The sequence below is a fragment of the Achroia grisella genome, unplaced genomic scaffold (genome assembly GCF_030625045.1).
Source record: "Achroia grisella isolate CSIRO2021 unplaced genomic scaffold, CSIRO_AGI_Agris_v1 utg204, whole genome shotgun sequence".
NCBI lineage: Eukaryota > Metazoa > Arthropoda > Insecta > Lepidoptera > Pyralidae > Achroia > Achroia grisella.
This window is the reverse complement of record NW_026712703.1, coordinates 3866971-3882823: the sequence shown is the minus strand read 5'-3', so window position 1 is coordinate 3882823 and position 15853 is coordinate 3866971. Positions and strand designations below refer to the sequence as shown.

The window sequence follows — 15853 nt, the reverse complement described above, 5'->3', positions numbered from 1 at the left end:
GCCTTGTATAACAGAAAAACAAATAGCAAACATTTTTGATTTCAGTATAGCAACCGCTGAAAATGAAAATATTGTTATACAGTAATGTCAACTGGAAAAAAAAGGTTTGACATGCTTGTCATTCTTATATCATTTTTTTGCTAACCTAAAATGTTTTATCAAATGACTTGATTTTGCTATTTTTAGTATTTTTTGTGATTATTTTTATAAATTTACAACGATAAATCTCGATTGTGTCGATAAACGTCTCATTGCGCGTTTAACATTTTTTTATGCGTTTCAATTTTATAACGATGACTTCACGTTAAGACTGAAATGGAAAACGGCCCGTTTAACACTGTAAGTACTTATCGTACGTTGTAAGTCGTTTTCATCCTGTACGGAGTGCGGTCTCGTATCGCCACAAATATAAATTAGCGCCATAAAGAAAAGCATGTAAATTTTAGTTGATAACGTGATATAGGCACAACGGGGCTGTATCTGTATGGAGATCACTTAGGACCTATAGAAATACTATTAGGATAGGATACTATAGGAATCTGTAAGTACTGAGTACAGTAAGTACCTACTTTAGTAGTGCAAAATGTATAAATAGAAGATTGTGTTCGTTTTTAACACATTCGGTTAGTTTTTCATATATAGGTAGGTAAATGATCGCGATGAAATGTGAAAACCAAATAAATGTAGAAAAGAAAGTCATAATTAGATTTAACTATATACATACAATGATAAAAATAAATAGATACAATGATAAAAATTTGCTAAATATCCACCTACTTGCATCTATCACAATTTTCTCTATCGTTGTAGCTAACATGACATGTCCTTAAAAATTAGAATCTCTTTTATATAATCATAAACGGTGTCTTGCCTATGTCAGCCGCCAAGTAGCTTCCTTAGTAAGTAGTTTTTCTGTCTTTAATTGCGACTTGGAAGTAAAATTAGAGAGCATGGAGGCATGATATCTTGGTGCTCCGTCCTCCTAGAATGATAGAGTTTCAACACGCGTCAAATTATTTGTGCTGCTCATGTATGTAGGCGACGATTGCCAATTATCATTAGATAGGTCGTAAGTTTGTTTACCGTTCCAGATCAAAAAAATCTAACGGCATAGCCAACCGCGTGAATATAATAAACTTGAAAGCGACGTAAGTGTGTAGGTATAACTATGCTGAGAATACCTACAAATAAAAAAAATATCTATGTATCTACGTATAGACGGCGGGTCGCGAGACTGGGCGGTGCATGTCGGTGGCAGCGATGCAGGCGCTGCACCGCCTGCGCGAGTGCCGGCTACTCTGTGATGCCATAGTGCGTGCGGACGACGGCGCTGCTTTTCCAGTGCACCGCGCCATACTCTCCGCCTGCAGCCCATACTTTCTGTTAGATTAACATATATAAATATACATGGAAAATACCCACACAAATACAAACAATCATACTCATGAATACAAATGTTTACACTGTGCAAGGAATCGAGCCCTTGGGAACGCGACATTGGGAAGTAAAGCGGTGTGTTATATAGAGATACTGATACCGGTACTGAACCTATACAGTACTGAACCGATTTTGGAATTATTTGTTCTATGGGACGTTATATACACAGGGGACATATTTTAATTTATTCTAACTATTTACATAATATAAATATTACTGTAGGTACTAACTATTATCTTTAAAATTTATTTTGTTCTTTGGTGCTCTGCACACGGTTTGGTTCGTCATTAAGTTAGACCGAAGAAGGCCGTTACAAGAAGCTACTATCATTGATAGAATAGAAATTAGATTTATACATTTTTATGTTAAGAAAGAGGACGATAGAGTCATGGACAATATAATTGTCATTGACAATATAGTTGTTACGCTGTTTAGTAGAATCAGTTATGACGACTGCTCTATTTAAATAATCTCCTGGAAATACGAGGGTCAAACTGAAAGTTCTTAGAAAATCAAAAACTGATTAAATTTGTAAGTTATTACCTTTATTTTATCTTTTCAAAATAGCGTGCATTCACGTCAATATATCGCTGCATCCGTTAGAACCACTGAGAAAAGCACTTTGCCCACTCGTCCTTAGGGGTCTCTTTGACGGCCTTCTGAAACGTAGCCTCGGCGTCCATAAAACGTTTTCCTCGAACTTTTTCTTTCATTTTTCGGAATAAATAAAAATCGCAAGGTACGAGGTCGGAGCTATGAGGCGGATGACCCAGTAGTTCTACGTCTGACGTCGCCAAATAATCGATCATTTGCCTGGCGGTGTGCGACGAAGCATTGTCGTGGTGAAGGAGGATCCTACTGCGAGGTCGTTTCTTACGCACTTTTTTCAAAACACGTGGCAAACAATTGTTTCTGTACCACTCTATAACTGTTTTTCGATTAAAACAATTGTCGCGTAATAACCTGTTCTTCCAAAGAATGAGGCCAATCTTTTTTCCTATGCTTCGACCTCTCTTCATTTTAGTTGGCAACTCCTCGGAAGGAAACACCCACTGAGCTGACTGTCTTTTAGTTTCGGGATCATAACAGTAAATCCAGCTTTCGTCTCCCATAACTATGTTAAACACAGAATTTGAGTCACCTCCGTTAAATCTTTCATGCATTTCACGGCACCAATCAACCCGACGGAGTTTTTGAGCCTCAGTGAAATTATAAGGTATCCACCGGGCACAAGGCTTCCTGACCGCCAAATGTTCATGGAGGATTTTGTGCACTTGACTCATACCAATCTTTAAGCTTGCCCGGATCTGCTAATAGGTCACTCTTTTGTCAGTCTCTATCATACGCCGCACAACACGGATGTTATCTTCGGTTGTCGCCGTAGAAGGCCGTCCCTCACGCAAATCATCGGTGAGATTAGTGCGACCACGTTTAAACTCATTAAACCAGTTGTAAACAGTGGCACGATTCATCGAAGTCCAATAGTAGTCTATCATAACACTTAGATGACATCGAAAGTCATAAAAAATCATCACACGAAAATTTTCTCGTGTTAAGTAGATAACGTTACACAGACTATTTTCAATTTGCCGCCAAACCGTAAAACACATGACATAAAAATAAATTATATACTCAGTACTATTCGTTTCTATTTTCAAAATTTTAACAATTTTTTTTATTATATTGCTCTCAAGTAGCCAGTTCTAAAAACTTTCATGTAGCCCTCGTATAGCTAAATAAACTGATATCTATATGGAAAAACAATAGTCTCAACACACTACAACATATCGCAATGTAGAGGACGACTTTTCTCTACATTCGATTAAATTTTTAGGTCTGTATGAGGCGAAACTCTTTATTATTTTATAAAACTATTAATTTTTATATGTAACACAGGGCATTATTTACAACAACATTACATTCACGCGAGCAGAGTGATGTATTAATATCAGGGGTCCGCTCCGAAATCCTGCTGCTGCTGATAGAGTATGCCTATCTTCGCCGCATAGATGTAACTGATACCAACGTCCACGAATTGCTCATGACAGCTGATTACCTCGCCTTTCTCGGAGTCCTACAACTGTGCTGTGATCACTTAATGACCTCACTGAACCCAAAAAACTGTCTCGGTATAATGATGTTTGCTAGGTAAATATAACTATCAGTATACCATACTATAAATAATATTCTATAATATAGAATATAAAATTTTAAGATATAGAATATATATCTATACATAGATGCCTATTCTAATATTCAAGTTCTTTTACATAAGTATTAGAAGCAATTACGCTTTATTGATATATGTATATTAACAAGCGTTTAATATAGACTACTAATAATCTCGATACTATAATAAATAGTATCGAGATTTTATCGCAAAATTATTAGACTAAGTACGTTTAGTTAATATTTAAAAAATCTAATTAACTACACAATCTACAAACTACAATGTTCAAATATAAATATCATAATATATATATAATATCATAGTGTGGGATACGTACGTAAATTAATATACAGTGTTATTTTTAAAATTAAATTTTCACATAATGTGTGGGATATGATATTTATATTTGATAACACACTGAAATCATTAGGCCCTGAATTCAAGCCATACAAATGCCTATATGCTAAATCGAAGACCAAGCTTATCTGATGGCAAGTTGTAATCGTTGCTTTTAAACATAAAAAATACCACAACGGACAAGAAATATTATTTCATTATCTAAAAATAACAAACTAAATAAACCATTTATTTCTTTGTATTGTGACTAGTATAAAAGCATGCCAAGCATTAAAAAATAATAATCAGACCACTAAATAGGTGTAGGTATTATTTCAGACGCGTATTTTGTTATAAGTTAGAGGCAGACGCCCGTCGATATTTGCTGCGTTATTTCGTTACGGTTGCAACGCAAAGTGATGAATTTCTCCATCTGCCAATTGAGGAACTGAACTCTATTATACTTGAAGACGAATTAAATGTGAAGAGCGAAGAGGTGGTTTGGGATGCGGTTTTGCGATGGGTCAACTATGATCCTGATATTCGATGGCAACATACTGTAAAATTAATGGGAAGCATTCGACTAGGGTTACTGGATACCCAAGTGAGTAAATTTTTCAGTTATTTACTTATTTAGAAATTGAAAAATGCCAGCGACTGCTTCACCGTGATAAAAATTACCTTATGTCTTTCGCCAATGTCCAATTTTATTTCTATATTAAATTTTATTAAAATTTATTTGGTCAAACGTGCAATTGTATTAGCCAGCGTTATTTTCGTACTTATAATGATATGTATTTTGTATGTCACTTCCAATAAGTAAATAATATTTTTAGTTCTTTTTGGAAAACGTAAAAGATCATCCATACGTTACCGGCAATGAGGGTTCACGACCAATAATTATTGAAACTCTGAAATTCCTTTACGACTTGGAAATGATTGCTCAAAGAGATGGTGAAGTGGCTACTCCAGAGATAGCACGGCCGCGAGTACCTCATGAAGTAAATAATTTTTGTTTTTGTGTGCCATTTTTCGTATTTTTACTTAATTCATATATTTTTTTACTTATCTTATATTTCAAACAAGCTGTCAGCTAATTGATATTAAGTGTAAACTGTTACCTATATATTGTAAACCTACGTCTACAAAATCAGGTATTACTTAATTTCAATTTGACATAACAACCCAATAATAGTCGAATCTTTTGCAAAACTAAATCTTCAATTAGGCTGATGATTTAATATTGATTCAATGATATTGTATATTTTAGGTCTTATTTGCCATCGGTGGTTGGAGTGGAGGATCACCTACAGCATTTATTGAGACCTACGACACTAGAGCTGATCGTTGGATCAAGGTAATAAATGCAATATTATTTATTTACCAAAAAAATTGAGTTTAATATTTCCAGTAATTTCTCAATTTTCTCAGGTGGAAGAAGTTGATCCTGCAGGCCCTCGTGCGTACCATGGGACGGCTGTCCTCGGCTACTGCATTTACGTCATAGGGGGTTTCGATGGAATGGATTATTTCAACTCCTGTCGATGTTTTGACGCAGTTACAAAGTCATGGCGAGAGGTTAGATGATAATCACTATTATACGCCAAAAGAATCAGATTGACTTTACAAGAATACCTATTCTTAACTATATATAATATAAATATAAACATTTTCACAAATTAAAATCTATACTTATGAAATCATCTGTCCTGGCTCTGGATACGCAATGCCGCAGGTATATACCTCACCACATAACTCGTGTTTTATAAATCTCTCTTGCGCTGAAGAGGGACTAGTCCAGTACCATCATCGACTTGTATGTAAGTTCGATTTGAGATAAATCAATTATGATTCGTCTGTAGAAGTGTTTTAATCACTAGGTGGCACCAATGAATGCTCGACGCTGCTATGTGTCTGTGGCGGTGCTTGGCGAGACGATATATGCAATGGGTGGATACGATGGTCACCATAGGCAAAATACTGCTGAGCGTTTCAACCACCGCACAAATCAATGGTCACTCGTCGCTCCCATGAATGCACAGAGATCTGACGCCAGTGCAGCTGCACTAGACAGTAAGTTTATATTTTGTTTACTAATTTATATAATGAAATTAATAATATAATATGTTGCAAATCAGTAACATTCCATTTGCTGCTATTGAATAAATATCTAATGTTAATTTGTTATCTAAAGTTAACGTTGTAATACAGGCAAGATTTACATTACCGGTGGATTTAATGGTCAAGAGTGTATGAACAGTGTGGAAATGTATGACCCGGACACGAACCAATGGACAAATCTATCGCCGATGCGATCGCGCCGCTCCGGTGTCTCGTGCATAGCATACCACAACAAGGTATTTAGGTATATTGATTTATAATATGGTAATTAATGATACACCACTGCTACATTGACCTACTAAATCACTTTTTACCCTATAACAAATCCAACATATATATCTAGCTATATTTTATCGTCCCATTGGTGGGTATACACAGTCATTATATCTCATTTTGTAAAAGAAGGAAGGAAGGAAGAGAAGAGCATATATTACTGGCGATAAAGTTTGGTATAGGATTTTTAATTTTGAGTTTTCCTTTACACTTTTGTATCCGTCAATGTCAGTTGTGTCGCCTCTTGACATCTTAGCCTGACGATCCAAAGAACGGTGTTGCCTTATGTACCTTTTTGTTCGAAAACCTAACTACTACATAACCATTTGTGAAAGATAACGTTTGCATGTAACTCTGATTTTTGTATATAAATTATATTAGATACTAGTGACTTGCCCTTACTACGCTTGGAATCAGATATTTTCCTGCGGTAAAATAAAGCCTGTAGGTATTTGAGTCAGACATCTAGCTATAGGTACATTGGTGTAAACTACAGTTAATTTCCTGCAGTAGTTTTTACGTGATGCGTGTACAAACTTACAGACTTGAAAATTGACAGAAATTGTAATATTACATTTTTTATATGTTTACAGTATAGATATAGGTATACTTCAATTATATGTATATTTCAATTATATGTACTCATAGGTACAGTATATAATGGCGACACCTACAATTAAGAAATACTTCAAATTTATAAGCTACATTTAATATTAATATTTATCTTGTAGATTTACGTGATAGGTGGGTTCAATGGAATCTCGCGTATGTGCAGTGGCGAAGTATATGATCCAATTGCGAATACATGGGCTCCAGTTCCCGATATGTATAACCCTCGAAGTAATTTTGCTATTGAAGTCATCGACGACATGATATTTGCCATTGGTGGCTTCAATGGTGTTACAACCATATATCATGTGGAATGTTATGACGAAAGAACTAATGAGTGGTTTGTGCCATTTTAATGTAAATACAATAGAGTAATAAGTTAAGTACCTAATTAAGTAATAGAATAACTCGCCGCACTGTTTTTATCTATTCATCGTCAAAAGTACAAAACATGTTGATATAATTATCGTATAAAAACAAAGCGAAATAATGTATTTGTTTGTCTGTTCGTAACTGATATTAAGTAATAATATCAAACACTCACAGAATATTATAATAATAATAACTATGTACAAAAGTTATCTAAGTTAAAAGACAAATTCTTAGCTTTCGACGATTTTTGTGTTATAATAAACTTTGTAATATATACGGCTGGTTAAAAAACCTCTAATACATATAAAAATTTAAACTGATCACTTTCTATATCTACATGAAAGATATAGGAGAAAAACTATTGTTAGGAGGGGACTTTATCAACGTAATATAAACCCAAAACAAAAATTGCTATAATTTTTGTATGTATGTCTATGCACTAAGCGCATGCAAATCTCAGCAACGATTTAAGTGCGGTTTTCAATATGATAATGTATTGCGGTAAGGTTCACGTAAAATTTTGTGTTTGTTTTGAAACAATTGTTTTTTAAGTTATGAGGGTATGAAGTAGTGGGCTCAAATAGAATATTAAAAATAAAAGAAAAAATCTTGAACATCAATCAATCTTAAAAACAGGTACGAGGCGACCGACATGAATATATATCGGTCGGCACTATCGGCTTGTGTGATCATGGGGCTACCGAATGTATATGACTATATACACAAACACCGGGAACGGCTTATGGAAGAGAAGCGGCAGAAGATCCTGCTATCGGAAACCGCGAGGCACGGTCAGCACCGTACTGCGCTACCTGATGTTAGATGCGTTTTAATACTTTATTCATTTACATATATTTGTGAGATGCGGTAAACAGATAGACAGATAAATCGTTTATTAGATTGTTACCAATCACACTTTTATAAATAATCGATACTTCGCTCGATATAAATTCGAAAAGCTTTTGGTAATAATGTGTGACCCGCAGCAATACGAAAGGGTCATAAGCAGTGTAGGAATTTTATCACATTTCTATATTTATAATTGATCATTGAAATGCAACTGTAAATATTTGTTCCTTAATTACATTGACATACTTATACAGATAATGTGTGTACTGTGTATTTCTTTAAAAAATCTGTACTATACTATATTATATTTTCATATAGTATGATGCCGAATCTATATATGTAGATTTTTAATATCCTTCAGAGTAATTAACCTTTCTTCAATTTAAGATGTATAAATACTTATAAGGCAAATACAGGTTATTTATTATATGCGTTTATGTAAACTGAAGAATATTGGCGATACCAGGTTTTAAAACACCGCACTGGGGACAATGAACTCTACAGACGAGTGATAATAAATATTTTCAAGCTAGCTACTTCGCTGATTATAAAAATGGTTATTCTTTTACTATAATGTACGGTCTTACATCATTCATAAAAAGGTTATCTTTTTTATTCGCTATAATAATACTTGGTGAAACTGGATTACACTGATTTTTTCTGATATAAAACAACGCAGTTGGAACAGGTTCACCTGATAGAAGACAACGATGATATGCTGGAACAGCTTGGACTGATGGAGAACCAGGCGGCGAACGATGTACACCCACCGCCGCCGCCACCCCTACCCCCACCCCCGCCGCCCCAAGCCATGGAGCAGGATTGAACCAACCATTCGTAACCTGATCCGTTGGTTAGTTTATAATGTAATTTAAAAAAATAAGATTACTAATACTAATATAAAACCACATATAGACATACTAATTTTTTAAACTGTTGCGTTAAGTTCACATTAATATAGTGACAACGACTAGTCGAAACGTATTTATTATAAAATTATTAGTGTTAGTTATATAGTTATATTAATAATCATATGTAGACATATCCAGGTAGACTCATTATGATTATGTCGGGGCGGTATGTTTGAGAAGAAATAACCTGACGGTTATTTGTTCTCTTTCTAGACTTTATACAAAGTCTACCCAATTCTGAGTTGTTTGCATGAGTACCTAATTCTACCTCGGCTATTTCTCTCGCGAAGTTGTGTTTAGGCGGTAAGATAAGATGTGTCAATGTAATACCTACAGATACCTAAGTCCTTTGGAATGGCAAAACGTGAATGGTACACTGTCACGTGACGACGTTTGGGCTTTCAACAACATCAGTTTCTGTTGCCATAAAAAAATACGTGCTTATTAAATTTTGTGGATGGATTTATTTTCATGTACTGATATGTACCTATACGTATAAAACAGTTTGTCCTGACAGACTATCAACACGCAACTAACCCAACTAATTCAAGAAAGCTAAAATTTTGGTACAGTATTAAATTATTTATCAAGCATCCACTAAAACATTTGTTTGAAAATTCTTATACTTTAGAATAATGCTACGTAGGTAGTCCTATACCCAGACAAGACCATTCTAGACCCGTGGCAAACCTCTAATGCTTATCTAATAATACTTTTCATAAAATCTGAAACATCATATAGACCTATTATATCATAACTATTTTGTTAAATATTTTGTCAAATTTACTAAATAACAAATAAACTATATAAGTTAGACGTTAGGTTGCAATTTTAAAAATAAGAGGTTAAATCGGAACTTAGCGGGCAAGTTTAAAAATTTATTATTATTCTTATAAAGAATGTGCATACCAGTCAAGCTAAGTACCTACCTAACATGTAATGTGATAATCTATATATACATAATAAATATTATGATGATAAACTAGATACTGTAATCACAACATGCAACCAGGAAATACCAGTAAACAGATAAATGAAATATAATTCTGAGGAACACGGTAATTAGAATCAAATTAAGAGAAATAAATCAAATTGTACTGTAATGACTATAAACAACATTCATATTGCAGTAAATAACAATTAGAGATAGGGAGATGTAGACAAACCCTAAAAATCGCGAGTTTAAGTCGGCCTACGTTGATTTAGATCAGTACTGACAAAATTCTTTATTATAGATGAAAATTATATAAACGCTATAGAGGCCTACTAAAACCTATGTAAAAAAGTGTACATCTATATTGTTTTAGATTTCAGTCCATAGTACCTACCTAAGCTAGGATAAACAGATAGTAAATGTACTTATTATTATTAAAAGAATCATATAAATCAGTTTTGAATATATTATACGAGTATAGCTACTCGTTGCATTGCATTATTAGTCATGTATAAATAGTAGAAAATGCCAAAATTAGTAGTAGTATTTACATTCATTCTTTGGTTTTCAGATGTAATTGAACGAACCTGTTGGTTGACGAAGTACCTCATGTCTTGTTAAAGACCACATCATAATAACCAATAATAAATATAACAGTAGAGTCAAATTATTATTATCTCTGTAAAATTAAACCGTAACAGTCTATTATTTTTTAAATATTTACAATTATTGTAGAACTTTTGGCTTATTTATAATAATGTTGTAATATTATCATTATGTGGATCATTCCCAAGTTTTTGAAAATTGTATAAATTTTTTCTTATGCGTATATTGTACTTATTAAATTAATTTAATGTCTTTATTTTCCATAGCCGAAATTTTGTATATTAAAATAAATAAGGAACATCGCTTTAATATTTAATCACAAAAGCAATACCTTATAGCACTCTAGTACGTATACAACATACTGTATTTGTTTACAAAACAAAGTAATGTTACATCCAGTCTAATCAGTACAAATTGCCAATAAGAACGGTTTCTCACAGACTCTCATAAGATACTTCGTAAATCTGCAAACCTTCACGAATTATTGTATGTAAAAAATCTGTATTGAATTAGTACAGAGCTTTTGTATATATATGTAAACATCTCGGGCTCTATACGAATAGATATACATGACTGGAATTATCATTAATTAACTATTATCACATAAGCATTATATGTAAAGATATTAAATGCACAATGCTCAAGGCCCAACCTTATATTAAAATATTTATATGTCATAGTGTCGGTCTGTGTTATCGGATGGAGTAGTTTCACTGATAGGGGCAGCTTGTACTAACGTATGCACTGCAATCTCGGAGGCACAATTCTGCCAAATCCGTTCAGTCCACGCCACTGCTGTGAAACAGGCCCCGTTACATATAAACGCTCGAATAGTCACGGCACCCAAACCACGTGTCAAACAACGCCATCCATTCGTTTTTATCGCCTGCATGAAACAGTCCCATGAACCCGAGTAACGTCCTATGATATCTGCTTGTAATTTTGACTTCACAACGTCTATTGGGTAGAGAACCCACCATGACAACGCTCCAGCTAAACCACCTGCAGTAAATACTCTTGTCACAGATTGATCTCCACGCGTCATGACTTCAAAAGCAGTGAAGTAAATTGCAAAACCCGGAATATCACGAACTATGGTAATACCTAGTCCGCGATAAAGTGATTTGATGCCTCCCGTACGTAGAATATGTCTAGCTCCTGACAGAGCTCCTGTTGGCATGTTTTCTCTAGGCGTGGCAAGTTGCTGTCGAGTTTTTACTAATTCAATAGGTGCACAAGCAAAACTCTGGAACAGACCAGCTAAGCCACCAGCTACTGCATGTGAAGTTAGCGAATCAGGGTTCGGCATTGTTCGTCTCGTATGCCCATATACTCCAAAAACTATAGCATTCACACCTGCTACACCTCCCAAAGGTGCGCCAATGCCACGGTATGATGCCGCTAGTGTTCCACCTTTAAAGAGAGCCTTGGTACATTCCAAAGGGCTTCCTCGACCTGACTGGATATGAACTTTCAAAGTGTCTAGAGGATGACCTGCTATTATTCCAGCACAACCTGAAAAAACATAATTTGTTTATACTTTGGTAGAATAGGTGTTTCATAGTTTGGTACATCTGAATTAAAATAATTTACAATTACGACTTACCTCCAATACATCCAGCTACGAAATCTAACGCCATTTTAATTGCTTTATATGTAGGTGTAGGCTAGTGAATAACGTCTGAAATGAAATTTATTTACATATAATATTTAAAAGCCTGGCATTGTTCGTTTATTTATTACTCATAATATAATAAGAAGTCATAAGTAACGTGTTGCTTAATTTACATTTAATGTATTATGATATTTTACTGAACATAATTAATAATGACATGTGCATTAGCACAATATTTTATAAAATGAGCTAAGATAGATGCTATATAGATACATATATTATTATCGAAGTTGCTCATGTATTTATAAACGATTTCAACCCAGCTAAATTGACCTATGATAAGATTAATCTATTATATTGTCTTACCTCCTCGGTGTTCAAATTAAATAATCGTAGTGAGAATTGACGTTGCCTCCACTGGAAGTGATGCCAATGAACATATTGAAGGAGACTAGAGCAGCGGTAGTGTCTGCAGCCCAACGGTCCAATCTCCACGGTGTTTAAGTATATTGTGGGCACTCACGATCTACAACGCACTGGTCACCCTCTCGAGTATTCACACCCGCCCGCTGCCGGCCACTCACGACACTAACTTCCAACGGTATTATCTGAGGTCAGTCTTATCTGGAGGGGCAAAATACGTCCTAACAAAATAATAATTACCCCTATCAACATGTTATGTTGTGACGGTATCATTCTCATTATTTTCATTCTGTCTTGGTAGGTAGCAAACAAGATAATTTACATTCACAAATTACCGGAGGGTAGCTACCTAAGTGTGGATTTATTTGCTACTGTGCTTTCCATATTTTCAAAGTTTATAAAAGTAACATAAATGCTCCTAATCATGTAATTAATTTAATTATTTATTATTAAATTGTCGTTACTTGCAAATTTAAAGATAGCCGCTTATCTGAGCACGTTCGGAGACCGTGTTATTAGTTTTGGTAGGTCTTGATACTCAGATGTACCCATAAGCAAATTCATACATTTTACTCTGAAGTAAGACAAAGATTGGTATAGAGAAATTAAGTTTCCAGCACCTATGACGGATTTTAAACTCGTTGGGTATACCTACATACCTACATACATACCTCAGCACTATAAAGTTAAATATTGACAAGTATCTTCTCAAGTATAGGTACTGCCTCATAATATACAGCTCACGCTAGTTTGGGAGTCAGAACTGCATCAAACTGTACTGTACTGATGATGGTTTAAATAAATAAATATTATTACTATATGGAAGCTGTTAATTTGAAATAATAAACAAACACTGCAATCCTTATTCATGTACTAATATTTCTTAGTTCGGTACCCATGCAAAGAAAGGTGAGTTCACTTGTTTAAAAATTGCTACCTTTCGAGGCAATAAAGACCCGACTAGTTGAGGATACATAATAGAAATAGAAATAGAAACTAGTGAAAAAACTAGTAAATTCTAGAAAACTATAGTGTAAGAACAAGCCAAAATATCATCGTATCATACAACTGTTATACTTATTTGTTTCATTTGTTATTGTGGACATAAATTATTATAGATATAAAGTTCTTACACAACATAGACAAATAGGTACATTAAAAAAAAACGCTCAATTAATGATTGTTAAACACGTTTAAGGCGGAATTTCTGCGGTAGTCATATATATATATATATACCAACGTACTCGCTTATTATATTATTCGCAGTGATAATGTTCCATTAATGGTTTCATAAAGCACTACTTTCATACATAGGTACATATGTAAATAGGTCCATGCAAATATTATAAACTGAAATGAAAGTCGGTTTATTATTAATGACTAAAAGATATGCAGATAGATGTTATGATATAGTCTATGTTTTATCTCAAAAAACTAAAGAAGTAGCGGGTGGTATTCAATAATCTGCAATTTTTAGACCTATCACCCCTAGCTATATCTATCACGCGTAATCGTAAGTTTATGCAATAAATGATGAAATCTTGTGAGTAGAAAATTATTGTTTAAAACTATCTACGAGTACCTACTCGTAGATACATTTTAATAATAAATGCTATATCGCTATTTGAACTCACCTCATCTATGACTTTTTTGAACTTATCTGGCCACCTTTGATTGTTTATTTGTATTAGGTATGTATAATTGTATTTGTGATTTAGCACACAACGGTGATATTAATCTCTTATCCTAGTCATCATTATCTTTGCCTTGCCCTTATACCATTATTTGGGGTCGGCGCAGTATGTCATTCTCTTCCACTGCTCTCTATCGGTCGTCATATCTGAGCATATTCTTCTTTTATTCATATCACCTTTCACACAATCCATCCATCTTTTCTTAGGGCGTCCCCTCCCTTTACATCCATCCACATTCATATTATACACTTTCCATAAGACATGATTCTCGTTCCTCCGCATAAAATGCCCATACCAGCTCAATCTGTTACCTCGCAACTGTTCTATAATCTCTTATCCTAGTATTTTCAAAATTATTTATCAATGTTACAATTTGCGAATATTCGCGATTTTGTAGTGAATTATTACCTAATTTAATTTAATTGCACAGAAATAATATATTGTACAATGATCGCTAATATCGGTCATTGTACAATATTAAATTTAATTTGTTTAAATTAAAACGGAAAAATAATCCTGCTTGCCCTAATAACAAGTTGGGCTCCAATGAAATAAGGATGAGTATGACTTTCAAGTGAGAACGTCATGACCTACAGTGGTTTACATTCCGACTTTAGTCAATAGATCACCAATCCAAATCTAGTGGTCACCCAAAATCTTTGTATTTTTTTTCTTTTATTTGTTTCACAGTAATCTTTGTGTCAATTTATATTTCTGGTGATGGAAACATCAACAATAAACTATAATATATTATGCCAATTGGCGATGGTTGGCTCCACTCCTTCCAGGATAAATTCAAATATACTCAAACAAATGTTACGTTCATCAACATGTCGAAAATTAACAATGGTTCACGACTAGATACTCAATATAAGATAAGATAACAGTCGTGAATGTACAACATATGATTTCTTTTGGCTCTGTTCTTCTGTTTAGAGGAAAGGTTGTCTTTCCTTTAAATAGATGAACAGAGTCAAAGAGAACTCTACCCATACAGACAGATGATTGACTGACTGTCTGGACATCCGCATCCTCCTAGGGTGAAGGTTGGGATCTCGGGGCGAACCCCTTTGCCTCGGGGGGAAGAGGGATTGTTAGTAATGTGGACTGATGATCTTATTACTCGCAATGTAACATGTCAGATTGACCTCCACGCGGTTCCCCCTGGAAGCCATCGTGATAAAATCTTGGTGAATTTGTCACGAAGGGCTAACTGACCTGACCTCATGCTCATCTTATCATCCTGCACTGGTGCACCGTCAGCGTAAACCGTTAGCGCAGGCAGGTGTACCGTTCCATTACCATCCATAAAAAAACTCATTTTTGCCGGCCTTTACTCCGGGGCCAACAACCTCCGGGTGGGTTTTTAGGGATAATAATGGAATGGTAGTGGTAATAAAAGAAAACTTCTTAAAATAGCTTACTAAACGTAGTGCCATATTTGTGGATAGTTTTTTTTTATTTTAATTTTTATTCTTTTATTATTTTCTTTACTTTGAATGA

General features: G+C 34.5%; 2 protein-coding genes across 7 annotated transcripts; one reads left to right on the top strand and one right to left on the bottom strand.

The window, feature by feature from the left end:
• Window positions 1–33: 33 nt before the first annotated feature.
• LOC131841955 (kelch-like protein 10) lies at window positions 34–10753 on the top strand. Of its 6 annotated transcripts, none has more exons than XM_059190367.1 (13): window positions 34–104; window positions 1219–1382; window positions 3334–3585; window positions 4283–4547; window positions 4780–4944; window positions 5214–5300; window positions 5375–5521; window positions 5824–6016; window positions 6155–6300; window positions 7069–7286; window positions 7955–8135; window positions 8856–9020; window positions 10584–10753. In XM_059190367.1, exons 1-12 carry the CDS (start codon window positions 63–65, stop codon window positions 8991–8993), a joined length of 1998 nt encoding a protein of 665 aa, XP_059046350.1. In that variant the 5' UTR covers window positions 34–62; the 3' UTR covers window positions 8994–9020; window positions 10584–10753. The 6 variants fall into 6 exon arrangements, with proteins under 6 accessions (XP_059046350.1, XP_059046348.1, XP_059046347.1 ...); XM_059190365.1 differs by having other exon boundaries at window positions 8847–9020; XM_059190364.1 differs by having other exon boundaries at window positions 4271–4547.
• On the bottom strand, window positions 10542–12834 carry LOC131841956 (mitochondrial basic amino acids transporter-like). The gene is made up of 3 exons (XM_059190371.1): window positions 12600–12834; window positions 12225–12299; window positions 10542–12133 (listed from the first exon to the last, which is right to left on the bottom strand). The coding sequence occupies exons 2-3, from the start codon at window positions 12256–12258 to the stop codon at window positions 11286–11288; spliced, it is 882 nt and encodes a 293-aa protein (XP_059046354.1). The 5' UTR covers window positions 12259–12299; window positions 12600–12834; the 3' UTR covers window positions 10542–11285.
• Window positions 12835–15853: the final 3019 nt, after the last annotated feature.